This window comes from Synchiropus splendidus, chromosome 12 (genome assembly GCF_027744825.2).
Source record: "Synchiropus splendidus isolate RoL2022-P1 chromosome 12, RoL_Sspl_1.0, whole genome shotgun sequence".
NCBI classification, from domain to species: Eukaryota; Metazoa; Chordata; class Actinopteri; order Syngnathiformes; family Callionymidae; genus Synchiropus; species Synchiropus splendidus.
This window is the reverse complement of record NC_071345.1, coordinates 9,810,025-9,834,861: the sequence shown is the minus strand read 5'-3', so window position 1 is coordinate 9,834,861 and position 24,837 is coordinate 9,810,025. Positions and strand designations below refer to the sequence as shown.

Genomic DNA, 24,837 nt, shown 5'->3' with positions numbered 1-24,837 from the left:
ATTACATACATTTTTATATATGTATAAAATGTAGTGGATAACATTTTTGACATGATGTGTGCTGTTGCCCTGGACATTATTGTTGAACGAGGATAAAATAATCACATCCATAGCCTCAGGTTAAGCTCCAAAATGGATATTAAAATCGATGTCAGTGTTGACGCAGCTGCTTATTGGTCATGTTTGAGAGCAACACAACTCAGGCCTTCTAAGTGCTGATAACATTTTATTTCAGGAAGTGGAAAAGGGACTAAATCTATAGCAGAAACAGCAGTGTCCAGCGTACAGTGCACAAGATGGTAACAAGCCGCCCCTCACTCCAGCCCACCGCAGGAAGTGAATCCTTCACTTGGTGTTCAGAATCACTCCAGCAGAGGCTCAAACCAGCCCAGCGAAAGGTCGCGAACAGACGAATGACAAAGTGACACGTTGAATCTCTGACTCCGCACAGTAGGCAGAAGGCAACTCTCCCTCAGTCGAAGACGGAAGCGAACACGTGTGGCATGACGCGGAGAGCAAACACGCACTGGTGTTTAACCGTGACCAAACAAAACACATCAAAGGATCCCACCAGCGCAACACGTTGACCAGTAACTTCTGATTTTAAAACCAAGGGAAACAGAAATAAATGCAATAAAAGCGTACATTCAAACACTCCGGTGCTGGACGTGAATCACAGTTGACACTCGAGAAAAGATACACAAATAAATATACTGTTGGAATTTTATTTGTAGCTCTCGCGCCGCGTTGCTGCTGCCATGATGGTCCGCAGATGTCTGTGGAGAAGGACCATATGACCGAACTTCATGCACGCTGCAGTATGCCAGGACACTTGTTCTCCGCAGACATGACTATTAAGGTTTTAAGTAAAAATATTTAAAATACAGTTTCAATACTGACTTAAAGAAAAAAAACAGCGCTGTCTGCTAGCTTGCTAGCAAACCAGCCGACCACAACGGTATTTTCCTTAAAGTTGTAACTAGTAAATCCTCTTAGAGAAGAGAAGCAGATGGCTGTAGAAGGTGGGACAACACAACATCTTAAAAAGAAAGCCATGGCCACTTAGTGGCAGCTTTTTTCCCACCAGAATATACAAAGACGGCCGCGGCCATCGCGTCGAGTCTCCGGCGACTTCCCAGTGAGGCAACAAAAATGAAGCGAGTCCCATTTGCGGAGGTTCTGAGAGAAAACCTCCGCTACAAGGAAACCGTCACAGGATTTAAAGAACCGTTCCGGCTGTAGAACTTGGAGAAGGCCTCGTCGAGAACGGACGCGAGTCGTGGCTGGTCGCCCTGGAAACAAGGAACACAGAGGTCAGCGGGATGCTCAGCTTCAAACTAGAGGTGAAAGAGACCAGTCGCAGCTCATTTCACCACTAGGGTCAAGGTCACTGACCTCGCTGATGAAGCCCAGCTGGACCAGCTCCACCGCCAGCTCCTGCACGTTCTCATCTGCACACAGAACACAGCAGGCGGTTCTGACTCCACTAACATCTGAGACGTGAGCAAACTTCCTTCACAGCGCTTTTCAAAACAACTAACAGAGGAAGTTCGGAGCATCGTGACGCATCATGTGGCAGCAGAGTGTAATTTTAAACCGTCAGGTGACGGGAGGAACAAACAGCCGGCCGTCCGGCGCATGTGTGTGGAAGTCTGTGTGAGTCGAGGCATGAGTGTGTCTGTGCGTGATGTCACTGCCGGACACTCACTTGGTAACAAGTCGCAGCTCAAGTGTCTGTTCAGCTTGTCCTCCAGCTTCAGCAGCAAGGTCAACTGGAAGACAGCACTGACGCATCAAATCACCTTCACCCCACCAGACAAACACGTCCCGCCTCAACACCTACGTGATGTTTGGAGCCTTCGTCCACGGGCTCGATGTTGCACTGCATCTGGATCACCTGATGCGCAGCAGGGAAACACATTGAGCTCATGAGCGAGTCACTAGTCAGCTGAGCGGGAATTTATGGCCTCCATCTCAGCGCCTACCTTCCTGGTCTCGATTTCCGCTGGCTCAGGAGTCGGGGTCTTGACTGAAGGGGGCACTATCGGTGACTTGACAGCCTCCTGCTGGGGCTGCTGGGGACACGGCATCCCGAACGCCGTCAGAGGATAGATCCCGTTCCTGGAGTCCAAGAAGAAGAGTGGGGAATTAAAGATGGCCGACAAAGTGATTCATGTATTTTTTTTGTTTTGTTTTTTACAAATTAATTTCATATTTTTTTAAGTACAAATTAATTTCATTTTATTACATCAACGTTTTATGGCAGTCGTTTTTAGGTCCACTTCATTAAATGATGATGGTTTCTAGTTTGCCCTTCAAAATACAAATTTGTTCAACTTCATTTTTTTTTATACAATTTTTTTTTTCTTTTTTTTGTGTCTTATACTGACTGTTTATTTGTACTAAATTAAGCAATGAACAAATAAATATTTACATGCATCTTTTTTCCCCCTTTTTAATTAATTTAGTTATTATTTCTTATGTTTTTCGTGATGAATATCAACTCATTCATTTATATTACAAATGTTTGTCCTGAAAGGAGCTTCCGTGACTCGGTGAAGCTGAGAGGGACTGGTCACCTGACGTCCTCCAGGAACTTGTCCAGCTCCAGCGCAGGAAACTGGGACAACCTGCAGGAAACACACAAACCCTTAGAGCAGCTGAACTCTCACCAGTTTCACCACACATGTGACTCATGAATTATCACTCGTCGGATTTTTAACATTCCTGAACCTGAAGACAAACGTCAGTGAAATGTGTTTCACTCAAGAAGCAACCAGGAATTGTAACAATAATAACTTCCTTTATTGCATTTCTCAGCCACTCACTTCATCAGAACTCCTTCTTTGGCTTCAACGATCACCAAATTAGGGTCCATGTTCTTGGTCATCTCCTCCAAAGCGTTTTCAGGAATCATGTCTGTGAGAAAGGGAGCGGGGGTGAGAGCCGTCCCAGCAGGAGGCGTGTCGCGTGCTGGACTCACGCTGGTGGCTGACGATGCAGTGGGCAGCCAGCAGCTTCAGTAATGGCACCTCGAACAAGGCCTGGTGGAAGAGCAGCTCTTTGGCTGTGGGTCGCTTGCTGGGGTCGACCTCCAGACACTTCTGGATGAACTCCTGCAGGGGGAGCAACGTAAGGGTGGTGAGGTGAGAGCGCCCCACATGCCGGACCACGGCCCCCTCACCCGTTGTAGCGGGTCCTCCAGGGACTGAATGGCACTGTTTATGGCTTCCTGTGACACGTAGGAGGAGTCTCCGTTGCTCTGGATCTCCAACACGGCCATCTGAGGAGCACATCCAAACGTCCTCAAACTAGTTTGAACACACAGCTTTCACTCTTTATTAACGTCAGGGCAGCGAGCTCGTGAGCAGGAAACTCTGCTCGCTCACACAAGCTGCTGCTTCTGAGGGGAATTCCAACAACAAAGGAGACGAAACATCAGTCAAGAAGACCTCTCACTGACCTCTAAGGCGCACATTCCAAAGGAATAGATATCCACGGCTGTGGTGACGTTGGCGACAGCTGGAGCACAAAGACAACTTAACAACATTCTCAAAGTGGAGGCAGCAGAACTGTGAAAAGAACATCACCTCCATATTCTGGAGCGAAGAAGTGAAGGCTCTTCTGCTCCTCCCGGCAGGTCTTCACATGGTTGTTGATGGTGTCTGGAGCCACTGGAACATCAGGGAGGTGGTTAGAAACAGTCCTGCTGTGGTGCAAGCGAGAGGCTTTTACCTGAGCCGATCTTGATGAGGCCGTTGTGCTGGATGAAGATGGTGTCACAGGTGAGGTTGCCATGGATGATGGGAGGTTCACACGAGTGCAGGTAGCTGAAACAGGAATGAGCCAGTCATTGTGAGGTCGCCGGGATGCAGCAAGAGGAAGACTGACCTGAGGGCAGACAGGATCTGAGTGCACCAGCGCTTCCAGGCCTGGAAGAAGACAGAGGTGAGCACAGATCCCGAGCAGGATCAGCAGCCAGCCACTCAAGTCCTCACCTTCTCATTCATGGTCTTGTGATTTTTCTTTGTTTTCTTAAGGAACTGTTTGAGGCTTCCTGAGGACATGTACTCAGTGATGAAAATCACCTGCAGACAGAAGAAACACACACCTACTGGCTAAAGAAAACCCAACAGAATCATCCAAACGCTCTCCTACCCGGGCTCGGTTCTCTTTCACATCGGCCCAGTACTTGTGGAACTTGACGATGTTCAAATGCTCCAGCTGGATCAGATTGTCGAAAACGGCCTTCACTTTTTCCTGGAGGAAACATGGATGATAATGTCGGGTCAGAGCGACGTGGTGTTGAAGGCCGCTGACAAGTGTGGTGCTTTAGTTTCACATGTAAACCCAAACTGGTCTTTGGAGAAGCAACGATCAATATAAACACAATGTTAATGTGTTGCTTTTACCACTGAATTGTCAAGATCCTTGAGTTCTACAACTATGCTTTAAACATTCTCTCTGAATCAAGTATAAATGACATGCAGCGCATCATAATATAAGGAAGTCTACTGTACACTTGTAGCATTAGCATTAACTAGCATCGGCATCTTAAAGCTGCAAGGATTTAAGTTACATTATGCACAAGAATTTTAACTACCACGATGGGACCATATGACAATTCCATTTTTTTAAATCAAATGGCACTTGTTTTAAAAAAATGCTCAGGTATTGAGAAAGTAGTTTGCAACACGATATCCCATAAAAAATCCCTGGATCCAAAATTGAATCACATGTTCCTTCACCTACCACCAGAAAGTTTCATCCAACCAACCAGCGGGGTTGAAAACACAACTTGGCGGAGGTAATTCAACATGACCGCAGCAAATCCGAGTGCTACCAAGATGCTTACAAACGAATGCTAACCGAAGCTAACCGCAGGTGAAACCAATGCCAGTGGAGTTCATTGTTTTGTACAAGCAGCCAAGTTCTGTTGTTGTAGACTGGAGGTGCACTATCAGCTGCTACTAGCACACCTAGAACCCAGATACTCATCCCCTCGATATCCGGTCTATGAAAAGAGGAGCGGTCTGTGAGGTAATAAGTTAACATTCCGGTATTTAACTAATTAAGTTTACATTGTGGGTTTGATCTGCTCATTGTTCATAGAAAAGGAAATAAAACTGGTTAGTGTATTTAATCTAAGTGACTTTTGTGTGGGATTTAGGTGAGGAAAAAAAAAACTATCTGCAAAAATCGGTATCGGCCTGTTACCCATAAACATAATAATGACATTAAACAAGTCCGATTTGACCTCAGACGGTCGGATGGTTCTAGTCACCGTCTGGCTTGTCTAACTCTATGATCTCGATTCAATTAGGCGCCGACTCCCCACCACTTAAGCCAATTGTGATTAATTCAGTATACAACACAACACATTTATCCTCTGTAACCGGGACGACAGTCCACTTTGTTGAAGGGCGGCATCCACTGAATCACACACTGATTTTATTCATTTGTTACACAACGCTTTGGCTGATCTCTGCGAGGAAGCTCAGAAACAAATAGCTCTTTAAGAAACAATGAGAGTAATGCTGTTAATACCAACAGCCACAGGCAAACAAGCTTAATGTCCGCTCACGTCCTGCCCACACAACTTCAGCATGAAATGTTCTCTGCTACGGCGCCGACAGAAACGCGTCCAAACACTTGTTTACGCAGCTTTAAATCAATAAGAGGGTACAAAAACAAAATGTTTTGAACAAGTTTTTCAACCCAGAATACAAGCACGCAAGCTGCGAGAGTAACACAACCAAATGTCTCATAGGAGTCATTTCAGTTGAGAAGTACATGCCTTTGTCCATTACTGTCATCTCATATATATATATATATATATATATATATATAGAGAGAGACAGAGAGAGAGAGAGAGAGATGACACACACACACACATATATATATATATATATATATATATATATATGACAAAAAACCATCCAGCATGTGAAAAAAATCATTCAAAAGAACTGTTAAAAATCAGTACATAAACATGTGAGCTTGAGTTTATGTCTCTTCGATCACACTAGCGTGGGAATTGATTCATTTGATCGCACGGACCATGAGTGATGAGTATTAAATAAACATTTATCGCTAGACTCATTTATGGTAGCACGTGTTCAGTGCTGTCTCAAGTGGAAAAAAACAGTGGGCGACGCACGTCAATGACATTAACATGCATCACTACAACTGAACAAAACTCACCTCCTGCAGTTTGAAATTTTTCCTTTCTGAGAACATGACCTCATTCCACACCACCTCCACACCTTCCTCCGTGTCCATAGCCAAGTAAGCATTATCAATGCCAGGGACGTTTCGCTGATTCACCTACAAAAAAAAACAAACAAAAAAAACAAGCGCTCTTCACTTTCTTCTGCTTCCACAGTGGACTTGACCATCAACTACCTCTTCTCTGCGTTTCTGCCAGCGTCCACACGGACTCTCCTCCAGGATCTCGGACTCATCCTCGCTCTCCTCTTCCTCATCCTCGGTAGTGGGAGGCTGGGTCACCATGGACACTGGAGGAGACACAGACGACACTCCCTGACCTGCCGGAGCAGCAGCCACCGACTCCTGCTTCACTTCCTGGACCGTGTCTGTGGCCTGCTTGTTCTCTCCCTCAGACATCTTCAGAGTTGTCACGCCCAGAAACCTGCTGTATCACAGAGAAGTGCCCCCACTGAATTACTCAACTCCTGATAACTTAGATGGCACATTCCTTTGTGTTTCACTCGAATGACATTGTATAATAATAGTTTATTTCTATGTATTCAATTATTTTTGTTTACTTATTATTATTATTATGTTTTGATCATTATTGCACGTTGTTCCGAAGCACTTTCCTAGTTGGTGGGATCCTTGCTGACCTTGGCGATAAAGCTGAATCTGATTCCGATTATATCCGCGAACACGCCCCGTGTGAACCAGACTTCAACTAAAGTTAGCACCAATAAGACAAAAGACGAGCTTAAGGAGGCGCGAAAAGAACAAGAGGCAAAACAACATACGTGTTAAAGATGATGTTGGTGTCGATGAATGCTCCAGTTTCACTTCTTTCCCGCACAGGACCGAATGGAGCTTTCTTGGTTGGGTGAGAACCGCCCAGGAGTCGCGGCTGTTATCTCCTCGTCCCCCGCAGCTGAACAACAACAGACACGTCGATGTTTACCGTCGCAGCTTTGTTCACTGTCACGGTCGAGAAATGTCGATATTTTATGAGCGCTAGCGGGCTAACTAGCGTTTAGCCGCAAGCCCAGAGAACACGGGCAAAACTGCACGCTAAAGCAACAGCTCTTCACGCATTATCTGACACACGCCATAATGTTTAATCAAAAGTCAACATGAAAAGCGAGAAGAGTCGAATGCGACGGGTAAGTTGCCCAGTGGAGTCTGACTGGCTGCAGATTCGTTAGCATTTAGCCTGACATGATGGCGACAACTTCCAGATGAACACTGAGAGAGAGGAACGTCAAGGGCCGCACGGGTTGCCAGACTCTGGACACAGACGACATAATCCCCCTTTCACAGCCCTAAGAACCAATCAAACGCTATGCAAACGTAAAATCTCAAAACAATATTGCAAAATAAAGACATTAAGTGTTTGAACAATCAGATTTCATTCTCACAAGAGTCATGCGCTTATTGAAATAGCGATATATCAATTACAAACAACTGTGTCTTTCAATAAATCAGTCAAAGGACAACTCAAATGCTACTTTGATATACTTATATTTTGACGAACACCTCGCTCTTTGTTGCATAATGTCTCATTGATACAATAAGGCCAACCAGACCAAGTCATTTTAAGATAAACATTCAAGTTAGAATGTTGGTTTTACTGAGTTTAATAGAGGCTATTCTTAACAAAGAGCACAACAACGATTCAAATAATTCATTTAAAATCTTGATGGTTTCTTTAGTATTAAAACAGAGAGCGGAGTATTTAAGTATACATTTTTATTTCAAACACATGCCCTCATTTATTTAATGTACATTTTACATATTGCTCATTTGTTTTTCATTTTTTTGTATTTCTTTACTCATTTTTCATTTACCTGCTTGGGATCAATAAAATAAACACACACACACACACACACACACTTATATATATTGACTTCAGACTTGAAGTGTATTGAAAGATTTAATAAGGTTTGATAATAGTGCTTTGTTAGCATGAGGATAGAGCTGAGCAATTAATTCGATTTTCCAATTGTCTTATTGTGTTTTGCAGAATTATTGATGCATGATTCTTTGCTGTCTTTACAACAATACAACATACAACATGAGAATCAATAATGTTAAGGCAGCATCACTTTGATGTCATGCCACATATTGCGACCATCTCAAGAGCCAGTTGGAATTATATTTCCTGAAATTCCCAGTGCGGACGTAGGGAGTCGGAAGACGGGGTTCTTCAGCTGGATGGTCATCTCTTTTATTGTACTGGTTTATTTGATACCACCGATCCAACTGATCGGATAAATCTCCGCCCCAAATTGCAGCTGGCTTTGAAAACAATTATTTTCCACAGTATCAAAATGTGCCGCACACTGGGGCCAGAGAATCCTGACCGAGGGTTTGGACCCCTCCAACAAGTCTCCTCCCCTACTTTAAAGGTGCCTATATTTAGATCCAGCAACAGGGACGCAACAGAGACTGTGACTGGTCCGCTCTCACATGTTGACTTTTCATGGAAGGAACAAGAAGTGATAACTGGTGTTGCGTGAGGAGTGCGGAACTTTCTCTGGCTTGTGTTGCAAGACCCCTTTACGCAATCGAGGAAGAACAATAGAGATTTAAACTACCGTACATTGGAAAGATAGAGCTGGCCTTCAAGTCAAGGATGGATGACCAGAAGCCGAGGGAGCCTGTGGTGGAAATCGCTGAGAAGAAGGAGCTTTATCAAACTGAAGCGTCGGCCGGGCCTGATGGGAAATCGGACTACCCTCTCTCTGGGGCCAACTCCATCTACTCTGCCATCTTGAGCAGAAACGAGGCAGTGAAGGATGCCAGGCGTCTCAAGACCTTTCTGGAGCTGCGGGACAAATATGTGAAGAAGAAGGTTCTGTTTGAAGATCCCCTGTTTCCCGCCAACGACTCCTCCCTCTTCTACAGTCAGAAGACCCCCATGAAGTTTGAGTGGAAACGTCCCTCGGTGAGTTAAAACCTGTCAATCGCGTCACTTCCCGCTCAGCAGATGACTGCGGTGTCATGTTGGTGCGGCGGACTTCGGCGGCGCATAGCTCTGAGTTAGCGGCTTCTTCTATCACAGCCAGCTGATTCACACAGGAGGGCTGAGTTTGAACCTTCAGCAAGAGCCAAGCCGCTTCACTGCTTCCTGACTGTGCTGGTCGCCTTTCAGTGCACTGCATTTGACACCTGCATGTGTTTGCCAGTCAACAGGTGGTGGTGCTTCTCACCGCTGTGCCAGCAAACACTCAGAGCTCTAATTCAAGTAATTTATTTGTTCAATGCCTGGTATCAGTTTCCTCGCTAAGTCTGAGAATGTTTTCAATTGTTCCACCGACTGTTGCTGAAATTATAAGACTGAAAACAATTTAATGGGAAATACAGCTATAAGATTTCAGTGCTGCTGTTGCTTCACTGCTTTTGAGAGTGGGAGGAGGTCCTGGGGCGGACCTGGCTTATGTGACAGATGTGTCTGTCACTGGGCGTGTTTGGGAGGTCAGTCACAAACAGACACACTTCAGAGTCATCGATTAACCTCTGTTTTGTATGACTGGGCTGTGGGAGGAAACCAGAGTACCCCGTGGAAAACCATGCAACTTTGTTTCAAGACCATTTGGCAAAAATTGACCCATGGGGCTGTGATGCCGCAACTGAGTTGTGAGGTTAAGAGACGGCAAAGTTCTCCCCTGGTTCCACGTGTCTTCACTTGTTCAGGGCAGAACCGGGTCAGGACCTCCTGCAGCTGTTCCTCATAAGTATGTAGTGCATTCAGGAGGCGGGTCAGACGCCGGGTTCCTTCAGAGATGTTTACCCCTCAGTGGTCAAAGTGGATGTCATTAAAAGCACTCTGAACCCTGAGCTTATACTTTCACTCAGACAAAAATGCAGGTCCAGTTTACACCTGACACTTGGAGTGGAGCAGCTGCTTCTGTGTCAGACTTGTCTATGAGGCTACAACTCCAAGCTGTAAATCAGCTGGAGGTCCACATGGATCAGCACCAGCCCAGGAGAAATCCAAATAGGATTCATCTTACTTTTTGTTGGTTGTTGTTTTTAGTTGCTGGTCAAAGCTTAAACCAAAGTGGAGTCCCTCAAGACTCCATCCTAGGCCCGCTTTGGTTTACCATTTCAATCCACCACTGATCTTTATCTGCTCCTAGCGTCACAGCCTTATGACGAATTTAGTGAAAATAAATGAAGGGAAAATGCAAGAAATAATGCTCTTGTTTCCTCCCTGTGACAGGAAATTTGTGAAAACCCTCAGTTCATCATTGACGGGGCGAGCAGGACGGACATCTGTCAGGGAGAATTGGGTAACACTCCAACACTTCTCCTTTTAAAATGAACATCCTGGTGATGGTGTGGGGTTTGAGGGTCAAGCTGACATCTGTTATCTCACTGTACAAAGCCAAACTCTCTGTGATAATAAACGTCAGTGTCCATCACCAGCACATACTTGTGCAGAGCACAGACCGTCAGCTGAGCCTTCGACCCTGCACTCATCAAGTGATACGCTCAGATGAAGACGTGAGATCTGTTGGCAGGTGACTGCTGGCTACTGGCCGCCATCGCCTGTCTCACTCTCAACGAGAAGCTACTGTACAGAGTGATTCCTCCGGAGCAGAGCTTCACAGAAAACTACGCTGGGATCTTCCACTTTCAGGTCTGAATGTTGCATCCCATAATGAACCAGGAAATAAAAATGGAGTTAAATACTTTGCCACAAAATAGACTGTGTATATTGTATACATGAACAATGCAGATCTACAGGTCCCATTTTGTCATCCACTCGATATTCAGACAAGAGCCACATACTGTTCAAAAGTTGCAGCATGCACACGCTCACTAAACTTCCCTTGTTCAGTTCTGGCGCTATGGCGAGTGGATCGACGTGGTCGTGGACGACCGCATCCCGACCTGCAACAACCGGCTGGTCTTCACCAAATCTTTCCGCCAGAACGAGTTCTGGAGCGCTCTTATGGAGAAAGCCTACGCCAAGTAAGTCTGAGTCTTGACACCTGAGCAGGGCTGAGGACCACCACTTCAACACCTGCAGGAATCGTGGATGAAAAGTTCACTCACCATCTTCTAGATCTCTACTTCAGATTTGTCTGATGTAAGCTGAAGATCAAATTCACTTTCTCTGCTGGGTAACTGAACTTGAGAGTCTGGGTGGAGGCCCGGGGGCAAGCTGGAGAGGTGGACCTTGGAGAGCTGGAGGAGGTTCCTGGCCAGTCTTTTCACCAACGTCCTTGTTTCTCAGGTTGCACGGCTCATACGAGTCTCTGAGAGGCGGGAACACGCTGGACGCCATGGAGGACTTCACAGGAGGAGTCACTGAGTTCTTTGAGTTGTCAGAGGCTCCAAAAGATCTGTACATGATCATGAAGAAAGCTCTGGAGAGAGGCTCGCTGATGGGCTGCTCCATCGATGTGAGGACCAAGAAAACCAATGTAGTAAAATGCTGTTTATGGAGTTGAGTTGTATTTCAGGTTCAGTCCGCCAGTGAAATGGAGTCTCGGACGGAGCAGGGTCTGGTCCGGGGTCACGCCTACTCAGTCATCGGCCTTGAGCAGGTGCTGTGTCACATTCATCCATTGCTTTTGAGCAAAAGCTCAGACATGTTGTCTTCTACAGTGCGATGAGGTGGCGAAGGAGAGCAAGATTCGACTGATTCGCCTGCGCAACCCCTGGGGGTGGGTGCTCTGGAAGGGCCCCTGGAGCGCCAAGTAAGAGTGACCGCTCCCCCTATGATCTATTGGAGCTAAACCTTCTCTGCTCCAGTTCGAAAGAATGGTCCACCATTTCTGTCGCGGAGAGGGAGAACCTGAAGAAGTTGACAGTGGAGTCCAGCGAGTTCTGGTGAGTTCTGGGCCCTGAGCTCCGTGCTCCTGTGACATGACTCATGGCTCTCTCTCAGGATGTCCTTTGATGAGTTCAAGAGGAACTTCACCAAGCTGGAGATGTGTAACCTGACACCCGACACGCTACAGGGTGATGAAAGACACAGCTGGACGGTGTCGGTCAACGAGGGTCGCTGGGTCAGAGGCAGCTCGGCTGGAGGCTGCAGGAACTACCCAGGTTCGACATGTGTGGCCATCTATGTTTTTATTGTTTGGATGCTGCCGTAGCTCCCGAAATCCAGGAGCTAGAGGACCAAGTTGGGGGAGACATTCAGGGCAGTGATTCTCAATAAGGGGGTTGGTACCCAAAAGTGGGTCACGCAACCAATTTCAGAGGGTCATGGACCTCTCCCTAGCCAAAAATATTTAAAACATAACTGAGACGCTGAAATATTGGGGTTATGACTACACTTTTCGTAACGCCTTAGATGAGGGATCACTCTACATCAAAGGCACCAGAGAAGACGATCACAAATCACAGTGACTGTGTTGTTCCCCAGAGACGTTCTGGACCAACCCTCAGTACCGTCTGGAGCTGTACGAGCAGGACGACGACACCGAAGATGGGAAGGCGGCGTGCACGGTGGTCGTGGCTCTGATGCAGAAAGGGCGCCGGATGCAGCGCCATCAGGGAGCCAGGTTTCTCACCATTGGCTTCTCCATTTACGAGGTTCGGATCACACTTCCCTTGTCACTAACGTTTACATCTGAATTCTAACACTCATTCTGTCTCGTGTGCAGGTGCCGACGGAGGTGCGTCCGAGTAGATGCCCACTTCACCATTAGCAAGATCACGGCATGAAAACAATCTGTGCTTCCAGATGCGTGGACAAAACCAACATCTGCAGAAGGAATTCTTCTTGTACACAGCATCCAAGGCCAAATGCAAATCCTACATCAACCTGCGAGAGGTGACCGAGCGCTTCCGCCTGGCGCCCGGAGAGTACGTCATCATTCCCACGACCTTTGAACCCCACCACGAGGGGGAGTTCATCCTCAGGGTCTTCTCCGAGAAGAAGAGCACCTCAGAGTAAGATTGGGGCGACCTATTTTTGGAAGAAAAAAAAAAAAGACGGTGGCTGCCAGGGTTTTTGTTTTTGCAGGGAGGCGGAGAACACGATAGAGTCGGATCAAACACGGGTCAGTGGTCTGGAGGTGGCCGGGTAATGTGGCACTCCATTTTTTTTGTATTTTAATATGCCTTCCAATATAACTCTAAAAGAACCGTTCACTCCTCATGACATCACTTTTAACTTTGTCTGTCTTCACACCTACTCCACCTGTTAACACACCTGTCTTTCACTTGTTTTCATCCTTCTATTCTTCTCCTCATTTTTGGCCTTCAGCAAGACCACAAAAAGAGAAACAAGGTAACACCACAGTGAGCCTTTTCACTCTTTTACTAATATGAAGAAGTATAACAGCGATCCTTGGTTTGACGTGTGTCACCTCTCTCTTCGCCAGCCCATCGTCTTCGTGTCAGATCGAGCACGAGCCAATAAAGAAATAGAACACGACGGCATTCAAGGCGACGCCAGGAAGAAGCCCAAGGTAACCAGTTTAGGTGCGGATGGACTTGGAGACTTTCTTCAAATAGCTCACGACGACCTCCGACCTGGCATCGCGTATGGTCACTGACCGTCCTGAAACGCAATCTCGCCGGGTCAAATGGCAGGACTGGGAATAAAACAATTGACTCTGAAGCCAAGTGAGATCAGGTGACTCAGCTGCACCTGTTCTCCCGAAGGTCTCGTCCTCCATCTCGTAATGTCTTTTTCTGATGTGATGACGCCGCTTGCACTGGAATAAACATATATAATGTTGATATTTCATCTCTTAATATCATAATTTTTTTAATAAAATTTGAGATTTTAGTCGAGCTGGGAGTACAAGTTAAGTGTATGACGCAATATTGGTATTGTGACATATATTGTGATACATAATACTCATTCCTTGGTCACATATAACCACGCAACATACATACGGTGACATTAACCAATGTAGGAGAGCAAGTGGTTCCCATGTCAGAGTGGAAGTGTATGAAAAATGTCTGTCCTTCAGAGAAAACTTTTCGAGCCAGAAGAAGAAACGGAAGAGGAGAAACAGTTCAGAGAGATCTACAAGAAGATTGCTGGTGAGGTGAGAGGACCTCACACACGCAATAGAAGATTTGATGCTCGGATGTTCACGTTGCTTTTGTCCATCAGGACATGCAAATATGTGCCAATGAGCTGAAGAGGATTATGAAGAACGTGCTGGACAAACGTGAGTATTGACGGATCATAACGTTTGTCCTGTACGGATGATGATCACATGCTCCTCCAGACAGCGACATCAAGACTGAAGGCTTCAGTCTGGAGACCTGCAGAAGCATGATCGCCCTCATGGACGTATGTGTTGGAACCAGGAAGTCTGACAGATTGAAAACCTCCTATTAAAAAATGCATTTTCCTCTGAACCGATTCCAGACGGACGGTACTGGAAAACTGAACCTGCAGGAGTTCAAACATTTGTGGAAGAAGATCAAGCAGTGGCAGGTCGGAACCACCCCTTTTTGAGATAGATAGGTCATGTGATCATGTGGCTGTTTCTGCAGGTGATCTTCAAACGGTTCGACAAAGACAGATCCTCCTCCATAAGTAGTTTTGAAATGAGGAACGCTGTGAACGAAGCAGGTGTGTGACGACGCCTGATGAATATTAAGAACCTGAGAATCGTAAAAAAAAAACTTTCTTCCTCTTGAAGGGTTTCACCTGAATAAGCAGCTTTACGACATCATTGCAATGAGATACGCAGACGAACATCTCAACATCGACTTTGACAGCTACATCTGCTGCTTTGTGAGGCTGGAGGGGATGTTCAGTGAGTACTATGCTGGAAATACACACCTGGACTGGGAGGAACTGAAGGTGTCCGTTTTCTTAAAGGGGCGTTTCATGCCTTTGACAAAGATGGAGACGGTCTGATCAAGCTAAACGTCCTGGAGGTAAAGTATCTCCAACATTCCTGGTCCAACTCTTGCCTTTCCACAACCCATCTGTCCTCCCTGACTCTGTCTCTAAACTTTTCCACATGTCCACATGACAGACTCATTTCTGACCTTGTCATTGTAGTCACTTCCAATGACTCCCCCTAACAGCCTTCATCTCTAACTCTTGTAAAGGCCCATTTATGCAAAGAAGTCCCAGCAATGGCAGAAATTCTCCGTCCTCCAGTCGCGATATATTTAACAGCCTCACTGATCACCGCCTCCTACAACGCTGCCTCTGTTTTCCTCTTTTGTGCAAGAGCAACATATCAATACTTTGTTCACAGTCCCCATGTTTGTTTTGGAGTTCATCGTCATAAACTTCTGACTATGGGCTGCTCCCCCTGGTGGATATATTGGTGTACAGCAATATCTACGTAAAGAACACCTGGAAGCATGTGATCAGTGACAATAACGTTTGAAACAGACCGGTACAATTTTTTACGTAAACAGAGCATAAAAGGGCCTGAACTCTGACTCCTGATTCTGCAAACATAGACTATGCCAAGACCACAACTGTCCTGTTAAGGTTTTTTTTCACCTCATTTTCTAAACTGCTCCACCCTGCCTGCACTCTTCTTCTCTTCACCTCTGCCCTTAACTCTCCTTACAGCAGCCCTTTAAGACTTGTGTTAGAGCTAGTGTTGCCGAGTTAGCGCACAACCTGCACATAATTTTATTTCTCTCATTCCAGTGGCTTCAGCTGACCATGTACTCTTAGACCACTGAGGACGAGTCACATGACTGGAGCGCCGTTGTTGTGAATGAATGTTGTTTTGCACAGTTTTAATTCAGGCAAGTCTTAAAGGTTCTCTTTTCCAGAGAAGACTTCCACATACAGGGTCACTTTCAGGATAGTTGTACGGATCAGTTGTGTACTAACCTGTATTTTTTTTTTGTATCAGCACCTTTGTGAGGTTTCTCAGTGGTTACACTAAAGATGTGAAGTTCAACTCAGCATGTAGGAAATAAATGAATCACTTCTGTCTGAAGATGATGTGGAGAGGTCAGCAATAAAAGTGAAATGAGTGGAATTTCCTTACAATGATGACCTTATTGTGGGAGAGATTTGACACATCCACCTGGTCCTGGCTGGTGGTCTCCTCCCACCTGAGTCAGGGTCTCCACCAGATAACAGAAACCCAGTTCCAAGTCATAGGAAATGCACATTGCTCAACCCCGTCTACACCTCATTAGCCTTAAAGTGAACTCACAATAGGCCCAAACCCCCCAGTTGGTGTCCCCTCACTGGGAAATAGGAAGCTCAGCAGAAACCAGTTTGCAGTGCATCTTTAATCTGAAGCAGTTCATTCTTGTTGGTTCACAAAACAAAGTATAACACAGTCATGATGGAGCAGATCAAACACCCAATGTGATGATACAGACAAACAACTCCAGTTCACTAAATCTCCCACACAGAGGCAAAGTTTATGTTAAGTTGGGTCAGACTGGGATGCAAAATGAAAATTCTGTTCAGTGTGACGTACAGGTCACTCAGGGTCATGAATAGCGTCGCTCTGCATGTGTGAACAGATCCACTGGTCGACAAAGTAAATACGTTGAAAAAGGACAAACTGAAAAGGCAGAGGAAACCGTTTCTTCTTTCACCTCCTCACTTCACTGTCCATCGTGACGTGATGGCTCATGTGACGAGGCAGCTCCTGCGACAGAGAAACGGGGCGACTGTGACGTGCTGCCGTTCAAACAAGACTTTTCATGTCTCAAAATTTTGCACAAATATGAATGTGAACAGCTAAATATCAATAAAATAAAGCTCCACTTGTATAAAGACATATTTGAGTCACCTCATATTTGACTCACCGGCTGTTGAAATAAAATCAATAATCACTCAACAAAAATGGCAAAGTATCACATTGAAACACAGCAAATATGTTTGGGGATTATTTTTCAGCTTTAAAATGAAGCTAAAACATACACGTTTAATTCAACACTATAGCGAACGCATAGAAATGTGAAAAATGTTTTATACTTGCTCATTAAATGATGAAAAAAAAAATGTAAATATGCCATTTAAGATCTGTTTATAAAAGCGCCCACTGCTAAATTGTCTTCTTCAACATTGTACAGCAGACAGCGCCATCTGGTGGCCAAGGAAAATGAAATTTATTAACCCATCACTACTGCTCTACATTCCCTTGCTTTGAACCATTTGAGACAAACCTCACATTGTATAAAGGAACAGCGCCACCTACTCAGCCCTGAAAATTCCAATCACGTTGAATGTAGGCTCCAGCCAATCACCACAAAAGTCAGATGTTTTTCATCTTAAATATATCTTAAATAAGTTTCTCTTGGTTCTTTCTGCATTTCTATTTATTAACAATGTAGTTATAGTGTGAGTTTTACTTTAGCTGACAGAAGCTATGACACATACATTTAAAACCAAGCATCTTGTGATTCATAAAGTGCGATCAAGCTTGTCTCCTCACCTGTGTGACCGACTCCGGCGTGGAGAAAAAGGTGTCACAGTTTCTCCAGCGACAGTTGACAGCCAGAAGATTTGGGTCGTTGTGTTCGCTGACCAGGTGCCGAGTCAGGTGCTCTGCCACACCGAAAATAAGGGAGCAGTTCTGCCACTGAACGAGGACAAAGCACCAAGCAAGAGAAGGATCTGAGGACCAAGTTTGGGGCTGTTTTAAACCCTTTTGAGTCGGTTACCCAGCAGCGGTGGTTCTGTCTCAGGTTCAGCAGCACGGCCTGGACGGATCCGTCATGACACCCAGTGTAGATCTGCGGCGTGATAGTCAAACTGAGGCGGGTGTTTCTAAACTCATGAACCGTCTCAGACGGCGCCTCACCACGCTGTCATGGACCACCATGCACATCAACATGTCCGAGTGGCCGGCGTACACCTGCAGGCGCTCATGGGACTGGAAGAACATGGACGAGCTCAAACGTGGGGCACCATGATATCATAAACTTAAAAAAAAAAAAGAAAAGCAAACAAAAGAATCTTACATGGAGGTCGAAAACTCTGACCCACTGATCCATGCAGGCGGTGAGCATCACCTGACCGAGGACGGCGATGGCTGTGACGGCCTGAGTGTGGCCCTTGTAGGAGCGCACGGGCTCACCGGACTGAAAGGATCATGTGAAGGGGAAACAGTAGCCTCAAGAAGGTTAAGACCATCAGACTTGTATAATGGTAAATCATGGTTAAATCCTGAGCTTTCTGGAAACACAGTGGGGGCTACTGACCACTGCCACACAGGATGGAGCAAATATTTCATTTTTATAAGACAAAATCTGAACAATGATCCAGAGGTCATAATGCTACGACTCACGTGGATGTTGTGCACTTTAACTGCCGAGTCACTTGAACCGCTGAAGACCAGGTCATTAACCACCTGCACAGGTAAAATAAAACCGGTTCCGATTCATTTTAACAAGTTATTTTGCCTTCTAAACCAAACCTCCCCCTCCCTACCGTCATAGAGAGGACAGTCTTGGCGTGTCCCTTCAACGAACGCAGCAGCAGCAGCCCGTTCCTAGCGTCACGTATGCTGATGGTGCTGTCGTACGAACCCACCAGCAAGAGGCGCCGAGCTCCTTCCACAGCGGTCCCCAGGCAGCTGATGCCTCTCGGACCGTGACAGTCGAACACGTCCAGCGGCTTCTGCGTCTGTCATCACGGATTGCGGAGGAATTTCTTTTCAACGCAAACAATGTTAATTTTAAGAATGATACTCTCTTGGTGAACTACGTTTTCATTCATTTCATCCGAAATATTTTGAATAAAATAGGCGGATAGTGATATTGCTAAAGAATAAATAAATACCTTAGTGACATGCGAATGAATCGTTACGTTGCATGTCTAATTCAAATATATGTTTATATCACATTCACTTTTTCATTAATTTAAAATGCATCTGGTTTTGTGATTTTTTTATCTTTTAAAAAATAACTTTTCAAAGATGAAAAAGTTATGTTGCATAAAAAAGGTACGCTTCATTGAATTAACATATTAAAATGTATTTAAATTAATATTTTAAAGAATTATCTTCTAAAGTGATTTCCCCCCTTTTGAATAGTTTCCTATTATCAAGTTGTCAAGACAGGGCTTTTCAAAGATTTCCATACAGATGAAAGTCCTATTTTTGAGTCTTCCTTTCATGTTTTATCTTTCATTACAGTCAATGAATGAATAAAGAAACTACACTGCTGTTTATAAAAGTGTTCTGCAGACAGATCTCTGCTCCTGTTTCACTTACCCTCAGATCTAAACTGACGACAGAGCCGTTACCGAGCCCGATGAAGAGAACATTCCAGGCGCTGTGCAGACACAGAACCCCGTCGGGCAAATGGATCTCCTCCAGACACTTGTTGGTCTGATGATGAGAGATGACCTTAACTAAGCCAGTAAACCGTCAGAGGCAGTTCGATATGACGTTTGTTGCCTTCAAGCTCCAACAGCGCACGGTCTGATCACTGGAGCCGGTGTAGAGTCGAGCAGGAAGATTTAGGAAACTGGACACCACAAGAGCGTTGATCTTGTCCGTGTGCCCTTCAAAAACCGCCACCATGTCCTTGCTCTGGGAGCAACAGGCAGTTTGAGAGTTGCTCCGAGCAGGAAGCGTGAATAAAATGACTGACCGTGAGGCTGTAGGCTCGAGCTGTGTTGTCAGCCGAACCGGTGAACAGAAGCCCGTTGTGGACTTGCAGGGCGTGAACAGCATCGCTGTGGCACTGAAACGCTCCAACGGCTAACGTCTCAACGGGGATCACCGGCACTGGAACAACCAGGAGAATGAATATATTTAGTCCCCCATTATACGCAACATTGAACGCATTTTCTCTAAGTGAAGGAATTTAATGATATAAAAAAGGAATACACATCTTTTAAAAGTTAAATATCTGTTTCAACTACTCATAAAAATGTGAAATTTCAACTGTATGTTGTGGGTTGAGAATAATTTAAATACAGTCTAGTTCGTGTACATTGCAACACAAACTGGATTTTCCAGAGCTGTAAGATACATTTAATCTCTATGGCGAAGTGATGAGACAAAACACACCTGTATGATTTTACAATAAAACAAACTTTATTATTATTATTTTTTTTTATCAGCACTTTATTCCAAAACAGTTAATGGGCTCCCCACTGACCAGGGCAATAAATTTGATTCTGATTCTAAAAATACAACAAGCTTAAAAACAAATAGGAAAGTTTCACTCTCACCTTGTGAAGCTGCAGCTGATGGCTCACTGCAAAAGCCAAAAAAAGGTATATTTCACAAGTTTTTCTTTCAGAAACCGCACCCTGTAAAGCCACAATAAAATCTCACCATTTAGGAATCTTGGCCTCGACGTTCTCCTGCTTCACTTCCTGAGGAACTGGGATGTTTGCCTTCACCCCCAGTGAGTCCTCTTGATCTGACTCATCAATGATGACCACAGACTCGCATGGTGTCTCCTCAACAAACTCAACACCTCGGGTGAGAGGACGAGGAGCGGATCTCTTCCTTCCTTTAGACACCACATCCACAAAGATTACCTCATCTGACACCACGCTTCCTGGCTCCTCGGGTGAAGGGTGCATGGGAGTGACGGAGGAGGCGGCGGCGGGAGCTGGAAGAGGCGACGGATGGTGGATGTTGGGACTTCCGGCTGCTGGCTGGCAGGTCTCTGGTTTGAGTGGAGTGTGAGTGAGATGAGGCTTGGTATCATCATTATCAACCACCACAGCAGTGGCTGAAGCATTATCTCCCGGGGAGCCTTCTGCAATAACATGCAATAATAACCTTCAACTTGTCACACCATAAATCAAAAGTCACATCTATATCTGCATGAAAATGCTACATAAATATAGTTTGGGTTCTTTGTCTCCTACCTTTCATCCCCTGTAGGATCTTGATACGTTTGGTTCTCAGAGAGCTGACTTCAGTGGAAAACTGGAGACAGGAAGAAGAGTGTAACAGACGGACTTGTAACTGATCAATGAGTAACTGATGTGTAACTGATGTTGATGTCAGCGTGCAACTAATGACGATGTGTAACCGGGCCTGAGGCTGGCAACCACACCTGAGCCTTGAGCAGAAGAAGCTGCTGGACTTTTTCATGAGCAGCTTGCAGAACATGCCGGGCAACTTCCAGAGACCTCTCCACCTTGTCCAGTGATTTACTCAAATCCTCCTCACGCAGAGACACCGCCAGGAGCTGGTCCATTCGGCTCGGTTCTAGATCCAAGTCAAACACAAATGCTACAACAACAACTGGCATTTTACCTACTAATGCCTTGATTCATGAGCCCCCCTACAGCAATACAACAGGAAACACTTGAGAAAAGTACTACTTAAAAATTATCTCGAAATTACCAGGGAAAAAAAAACCATTAATACTCCATGTACTGTATGAACTACTACTATAAAAGCAAACTGGAGCAACTATATGGATTATACAACTGCAACTACTACTAGCACAACATTAAAGCACACATACTTCTTATAATGACACTACTTCTTTTTACTTCAACTAGTAAAAAGCATTTACTACATCGACCACCACTGTGGCTGGTTAACTATAACCAAGATGAGTAAAAGAACTGCAAAAGTTACACCTGCTAATGAAACTTCTACACCTGCTACTATAATACAATACTATACCTGACAAAGACTACACTCCTGAGAGAGCAGGTTTAGTACTAATTGTAATGTAACAGGTTGCATATAATGACTAGCTGAACAGTTAGAATAAATAAAAGCTGAATCAATTACTACAGCACTACCACTACAAAGAACTGCATGCTTGCGACAACAGATTACATTTCTACTGAGCCTGCAGCTGCTGCACTTTCTCAGACTACTGGAGCTGTTTAGTTACCATTGTTGGACTCCGTTTTCATCGTCTTTTCATTTGGATCCCTGCCAGCCTGCTAAAAACAAATGTAGTTTGAGGAACACAAGCGAAAAGAGAATGGTTTTCAAGTACAGACGAACACTGATCTCACAGAGCCGTGTCTTCTCTCCTCACAGTTTCTCTCTTCTTTCACCTGGGACTCGCTCAGTGGTTGTTCTGTTTTCACATCCGCTGCAACAGTTTGACTGGCGTTTTCACACTGTTCAATGTTCTCCAGCTCCACGGTTGCCGGCTCCACGGTGACCGGCTCCATGGTTGCCGACTCCACGGCCCTCGGTGGTGATGCAGTCTCCGAAGGTGGGGGTTCATTGACAAGGTCCTGAGCTGGAGGGTCCGGTTCCACTGGACTACCTGGAATCGACTCCCATTGGAATCCCTCTGAGAGTGGCAGCTCAGCGTCGTCTTCTATCTGCACTGGTGGTTCAGGTTGTGGAGTCACCACTTTACGTCCCAATCTGGACTCCAAGAGAGAAAATACATGGTGACGGAGACAGATTGCCTTTAATCTTTAATCCTCACACAATGGGGAAATGTTGCTTGTCGGCTTCATCGTAACATCAAAGTTAAACACAAAGAAACAACACAAAGACAGAAATGAACATTTAAAAAAAATAAAATTGATAAGAAAAGAACAATAATGTGCCGAAATGGGCAGTCTGAGTCGTTTGCTGCTCTATCATCAACATCACCTGAAGAGTTTCATTTAAATATGTTTGAACTTTGAGTTATATACAAACAGATTATAAAATCAGCTGGTTAGCTGGACAGTTGGCTGAGGAAATAAATGTGATTAGGGATGAGAAAAGCTCTTTATATGTAGAAAAATCAGAATAGAAGAAAGCTAAACTGACCTCAGCTTCTTCTGCTTGCTTCTTTTGAGCTGATTATATATCTCAGACCAGGACGGATTCTGCTTCCCTCCAGAGGTCATGAAGTTCTGCAGTTCATAGCTTGACTCCTTCTCCTTCAGTTGGGTGCTAGTTATATTGCCTCTCACTGACGGCACCATTTCCGTTCTGTCTGAAGCGTACGATGTCCGTCTGCTGCTCCGCTGTGGCTCCGCCTTATTCTCTGTCACCGCAGTTCTGACTTGTGCCGACCCCAGAGAAGCAGGTGGAACCTTCTTGCGGGGAATCTCAGCTGCCTTCTGAACAGTCCACTCTGGATTCTTCTTCCGTGCTTCACGGTCGGCCCGGCATGGCTCTCTCACACCCAGCTCCCGTCGGATTTGCCACAGCATTTCGCCCACATTGTGCATGGGCGTTGATGCTACAGGGGCGTCGGACACTGCCTTTGGCTCCACTCCGGAATCCTTGAGGAGGAGACCTTCATCCTCAGGAAGATCCTCACTCGTAAGATCAATTGAATCTCCGTTTTGCCGGAAGACATGCCCTTTGCTGTATGTGGCACAGAGGCTATGATCATAGCAGAAGTCATGAGTCTCCCTTCTGCTCTGCACGCTATGAACAGAAGAGCTGTCAGCAGGCGCGGACTGTTTTCCCGGCTTCTCTGGAGTTGCTTCTGTTCCTTGAGGGAGGATCGTCTTATTTTCAACACAAGCAAAACCATCATCTCTATGGCTGTTCCTTGTTTGAAAGGTCTGAACATGTGTGCACATTTTCTTTCTGAGTTTTGCCCTGCAACAGAGACAAACTCAGAACGTGGCTGGACCAGAAATCAGAGTGCGTCACTCATCTACCGCCTGCTCCTGCACTTCCTATTCCTCTGCTTCAGCTTCGCCATGGTGGCTGCATCAATAATCTGCGACAGCCCAAAAGGCTGCACCATTCTGGCCTTGAGCATCACGAGGTTGGCTCTGTGTTGAGGGGTGAAGATGTGCTGAGCAAACTCGTCCAGAAGCATGCAAAACTTGTTGCACGCCTGGCAATGGTGGCACGAAACCCTGTGCAAGAAACAGACACTTTAGATTAGTCTAACCTTCACAGTACACAGTCCATACAAACTAAATTTGTTGCTAAATACTTGACATGACAAGACACTAAAGGTGTTAAATAATAATATGTTGCGTTCCTAAAGTGAGTTAAAATGACCTACGTCCCCAAAAAGTTGTCCATCTCTTGGTGATGCTGGATACTGTGCACATGATCCAAAGCCTCCTGTAGAGTGATATTGTAATGGAAGTTAGCATCCAGAACCACTCAACAGAAACAACATCACTGATTTAAGTTTAAATCCATTTGTGAATTGGATAGTTATGTTTTTAGCATTTAACTATTACAGAAGTTTTATTATTATTCCTTCAACGACTGCACCACTGAATGTTTGACTAAATGACTAAGTCTGAAAAGAAGCAAGAACAAATGTCTTTTTAAGTCGAGAAACCCTTAAAATAAAACAGAAGCAGTTGGTTCACGTTAGCTAATATAGTCTAATTAGGTTAATTGGAGGCAGGACTCTTACATACTTACAGACTTGAAGTGAAATACAGAGCACAACAAACAGTAGGTCTTTTTCAGATGTTTGGGCGTTTTCAACCCGGTCTTCGAACGCATCTTTTTCTTCTTCTTCTTCTTCATACTTAGCGTGGTTTCCATGACGTCACTGAAAGTTAAGCAAAAATAACGCAGCAGCAAACGTCACCTGTCAGTCAAACAAAATGGCGAACAAAAGTGTTCGTTGAGAACGTGACATGTTTGAACGGTGAGCTGGTTGTTCGTCATGAGACCGGAATTGAAAGCAAATGTCGGACTCACTTCAACACTCACCTGAGCTGCTAATTATCTCACATGGCAACAAGGACAGCGCCTGCTCACAAATAGCTACGCAATGTGCGTCAACTTGTGTCGTATACCAAAACTAACCAATCGTTAAGCAGAGCAG

At 45.1% G+C, this 24,837-nt stretch overlaps 3 protein-coding genes across 7 annotated transcripts; 1 reads left to right on the top strand and 2 right to left on the bottom strand.

Annotated features, from left to right (window-relative positions):
• Positions 1-67: 67 nt before the first annotated feature.
• On the bottom strand, positions 68-9,291 carry nrbp1 (nuclear receptor binding protein 1). Its single transcript, XM_053881655.1, has 18 exons — positions 7,008-9,291; positions 6,406-6,655; positions 6,205-6,327; positions 4,159-4,260; positions 3,999-4,088; positions 3,892-3,932; positions 3,736-3,830; positions 3,591-3,674; positions 3,464-3,522; positions 3,185-3,283; positions 2,984-3,116; positions 2,829-2,919; positions 2,580-2,630; positions 1,986-2,121; positions 1,844-1,897; positions 1,709-1,772; positions 1,396-1,451; positions 68-1,292 (listed from the first exon to the last, which is right to left on the bottom strand). The coding sequence occupies exons 2-18, from the start codon at positions 6,625-6,627 to the stop codon at positions 1,197-1,199; spliced, it is 1,596 nt and encodes a 531-aa protein (XP_053737630.1). The 5' UTR covers positions 6,628-6,655; positions 7,008-9,291; the 3' UTR covers positions 68-1,196.
• Positions 6,851-16,904, top strand: capn3b (calpain 3b). 2 transcript variants are annotated; one of them, XM_053881654.1, is made up of 23 exons: positions 6,853-9,154; positions 10,433-10,502; positions 10,734-10,852; positions 11,054-11,187; positions 11,453-11,621; positions 11,682-11,765; positions 11,827-11,918; positions 11,974-12,051; positions 12,110-12,270; positions 12,593-12,762; positions 12,834-12,845; positions 12,914-13,122; positions 13,196-13,232; positions 13,439-13,462; positions 13,557-13,643; positions 14,154-14,231; positions 14,300-14,357; positions 14,418-14,482; positions 14,561-14,629; positions 14,689-14,767; positions 14,838-14,954; positions 15,020-15,078; positions 15,815-16,904. In XM_053881654.1, the coding sequence occupies exons 1-23, from the start codon at positions 8,843-8,845 to the stop codon at positions 15,839-15,841; spliced, it is 2,310 nt and encodes a 769-aa protein (XP_053737629.1). In that variant the 5' UTR covers positions 6,853-8,842; the 3' UTR covers positions 15,842-16,904. The 2 variants fall into 2 exon arrangements, with proteins under 2 accessions (XP_053737628.1, XP_053737629.1); XM_053881653.1 differs by having other exon boundaries at positions 6,851-9,154; positions 15,020-16,904.
• On the bottom strand, positions 16,765-24,704 carry znf106b (zinc finger protein 106b). 4 transcript variants are annotated; one of them, XM_053881646.1, is made up of 20 exons: positions 24,426-24,704; positions 24,052-24,113; positions 23,696-23,899; positions 22,848-23,633; positions 22,088-22,451; positions 21,961-22,012; positions 21,163-21,317; positions 20,972-21,032; positions 20,427-20,859; positions 20,321-20,346; positions 19,735-19,871; positions 19,539-19,673; positions 19,353-19,469; positions 18,569-18,763; positions 18,426-18,488; positions 18,100-18,219; positions 17,940-18,011; positions 17,800-17,871; positions 17,571-17,683; positions 16,765-16,781 (listed from the first exon to the last, which is right to left on the bottom strand). In XM_053881646.1, exons 1-19 carry the CDS (start codon positions 24,549-24,551, stop codon positions 17,675-17,677), a joined length of 3,189 nt encoding a protein of 1,062 aa, XP_053737621.1. In that variant the 5' UTR covers positions 24,552-24,704; the 3' UTR covers positions 16,765-16,781; positions 17,571-17,674. The 4 variants fall into 4 exon arrangements, with proteins under 4 accessions (XP_053737621.1, XP_053737622.1, XP_053737620.1 ...); XM_053881647.1 differs by lacking the exon at positions 16,765-16,781 and having other exon boundaries at positions 17,632-17,717; positions 17,800-18,011; XM_053881645.1 differs by lacking the exons at positions 16,765-16,781; positions 17,571-17,683 and having other exon boundaries at positions 18,100-18,488.
• Between the last annotated feature and the right edge of the window lie 133 nt (positions 24,705-24,837).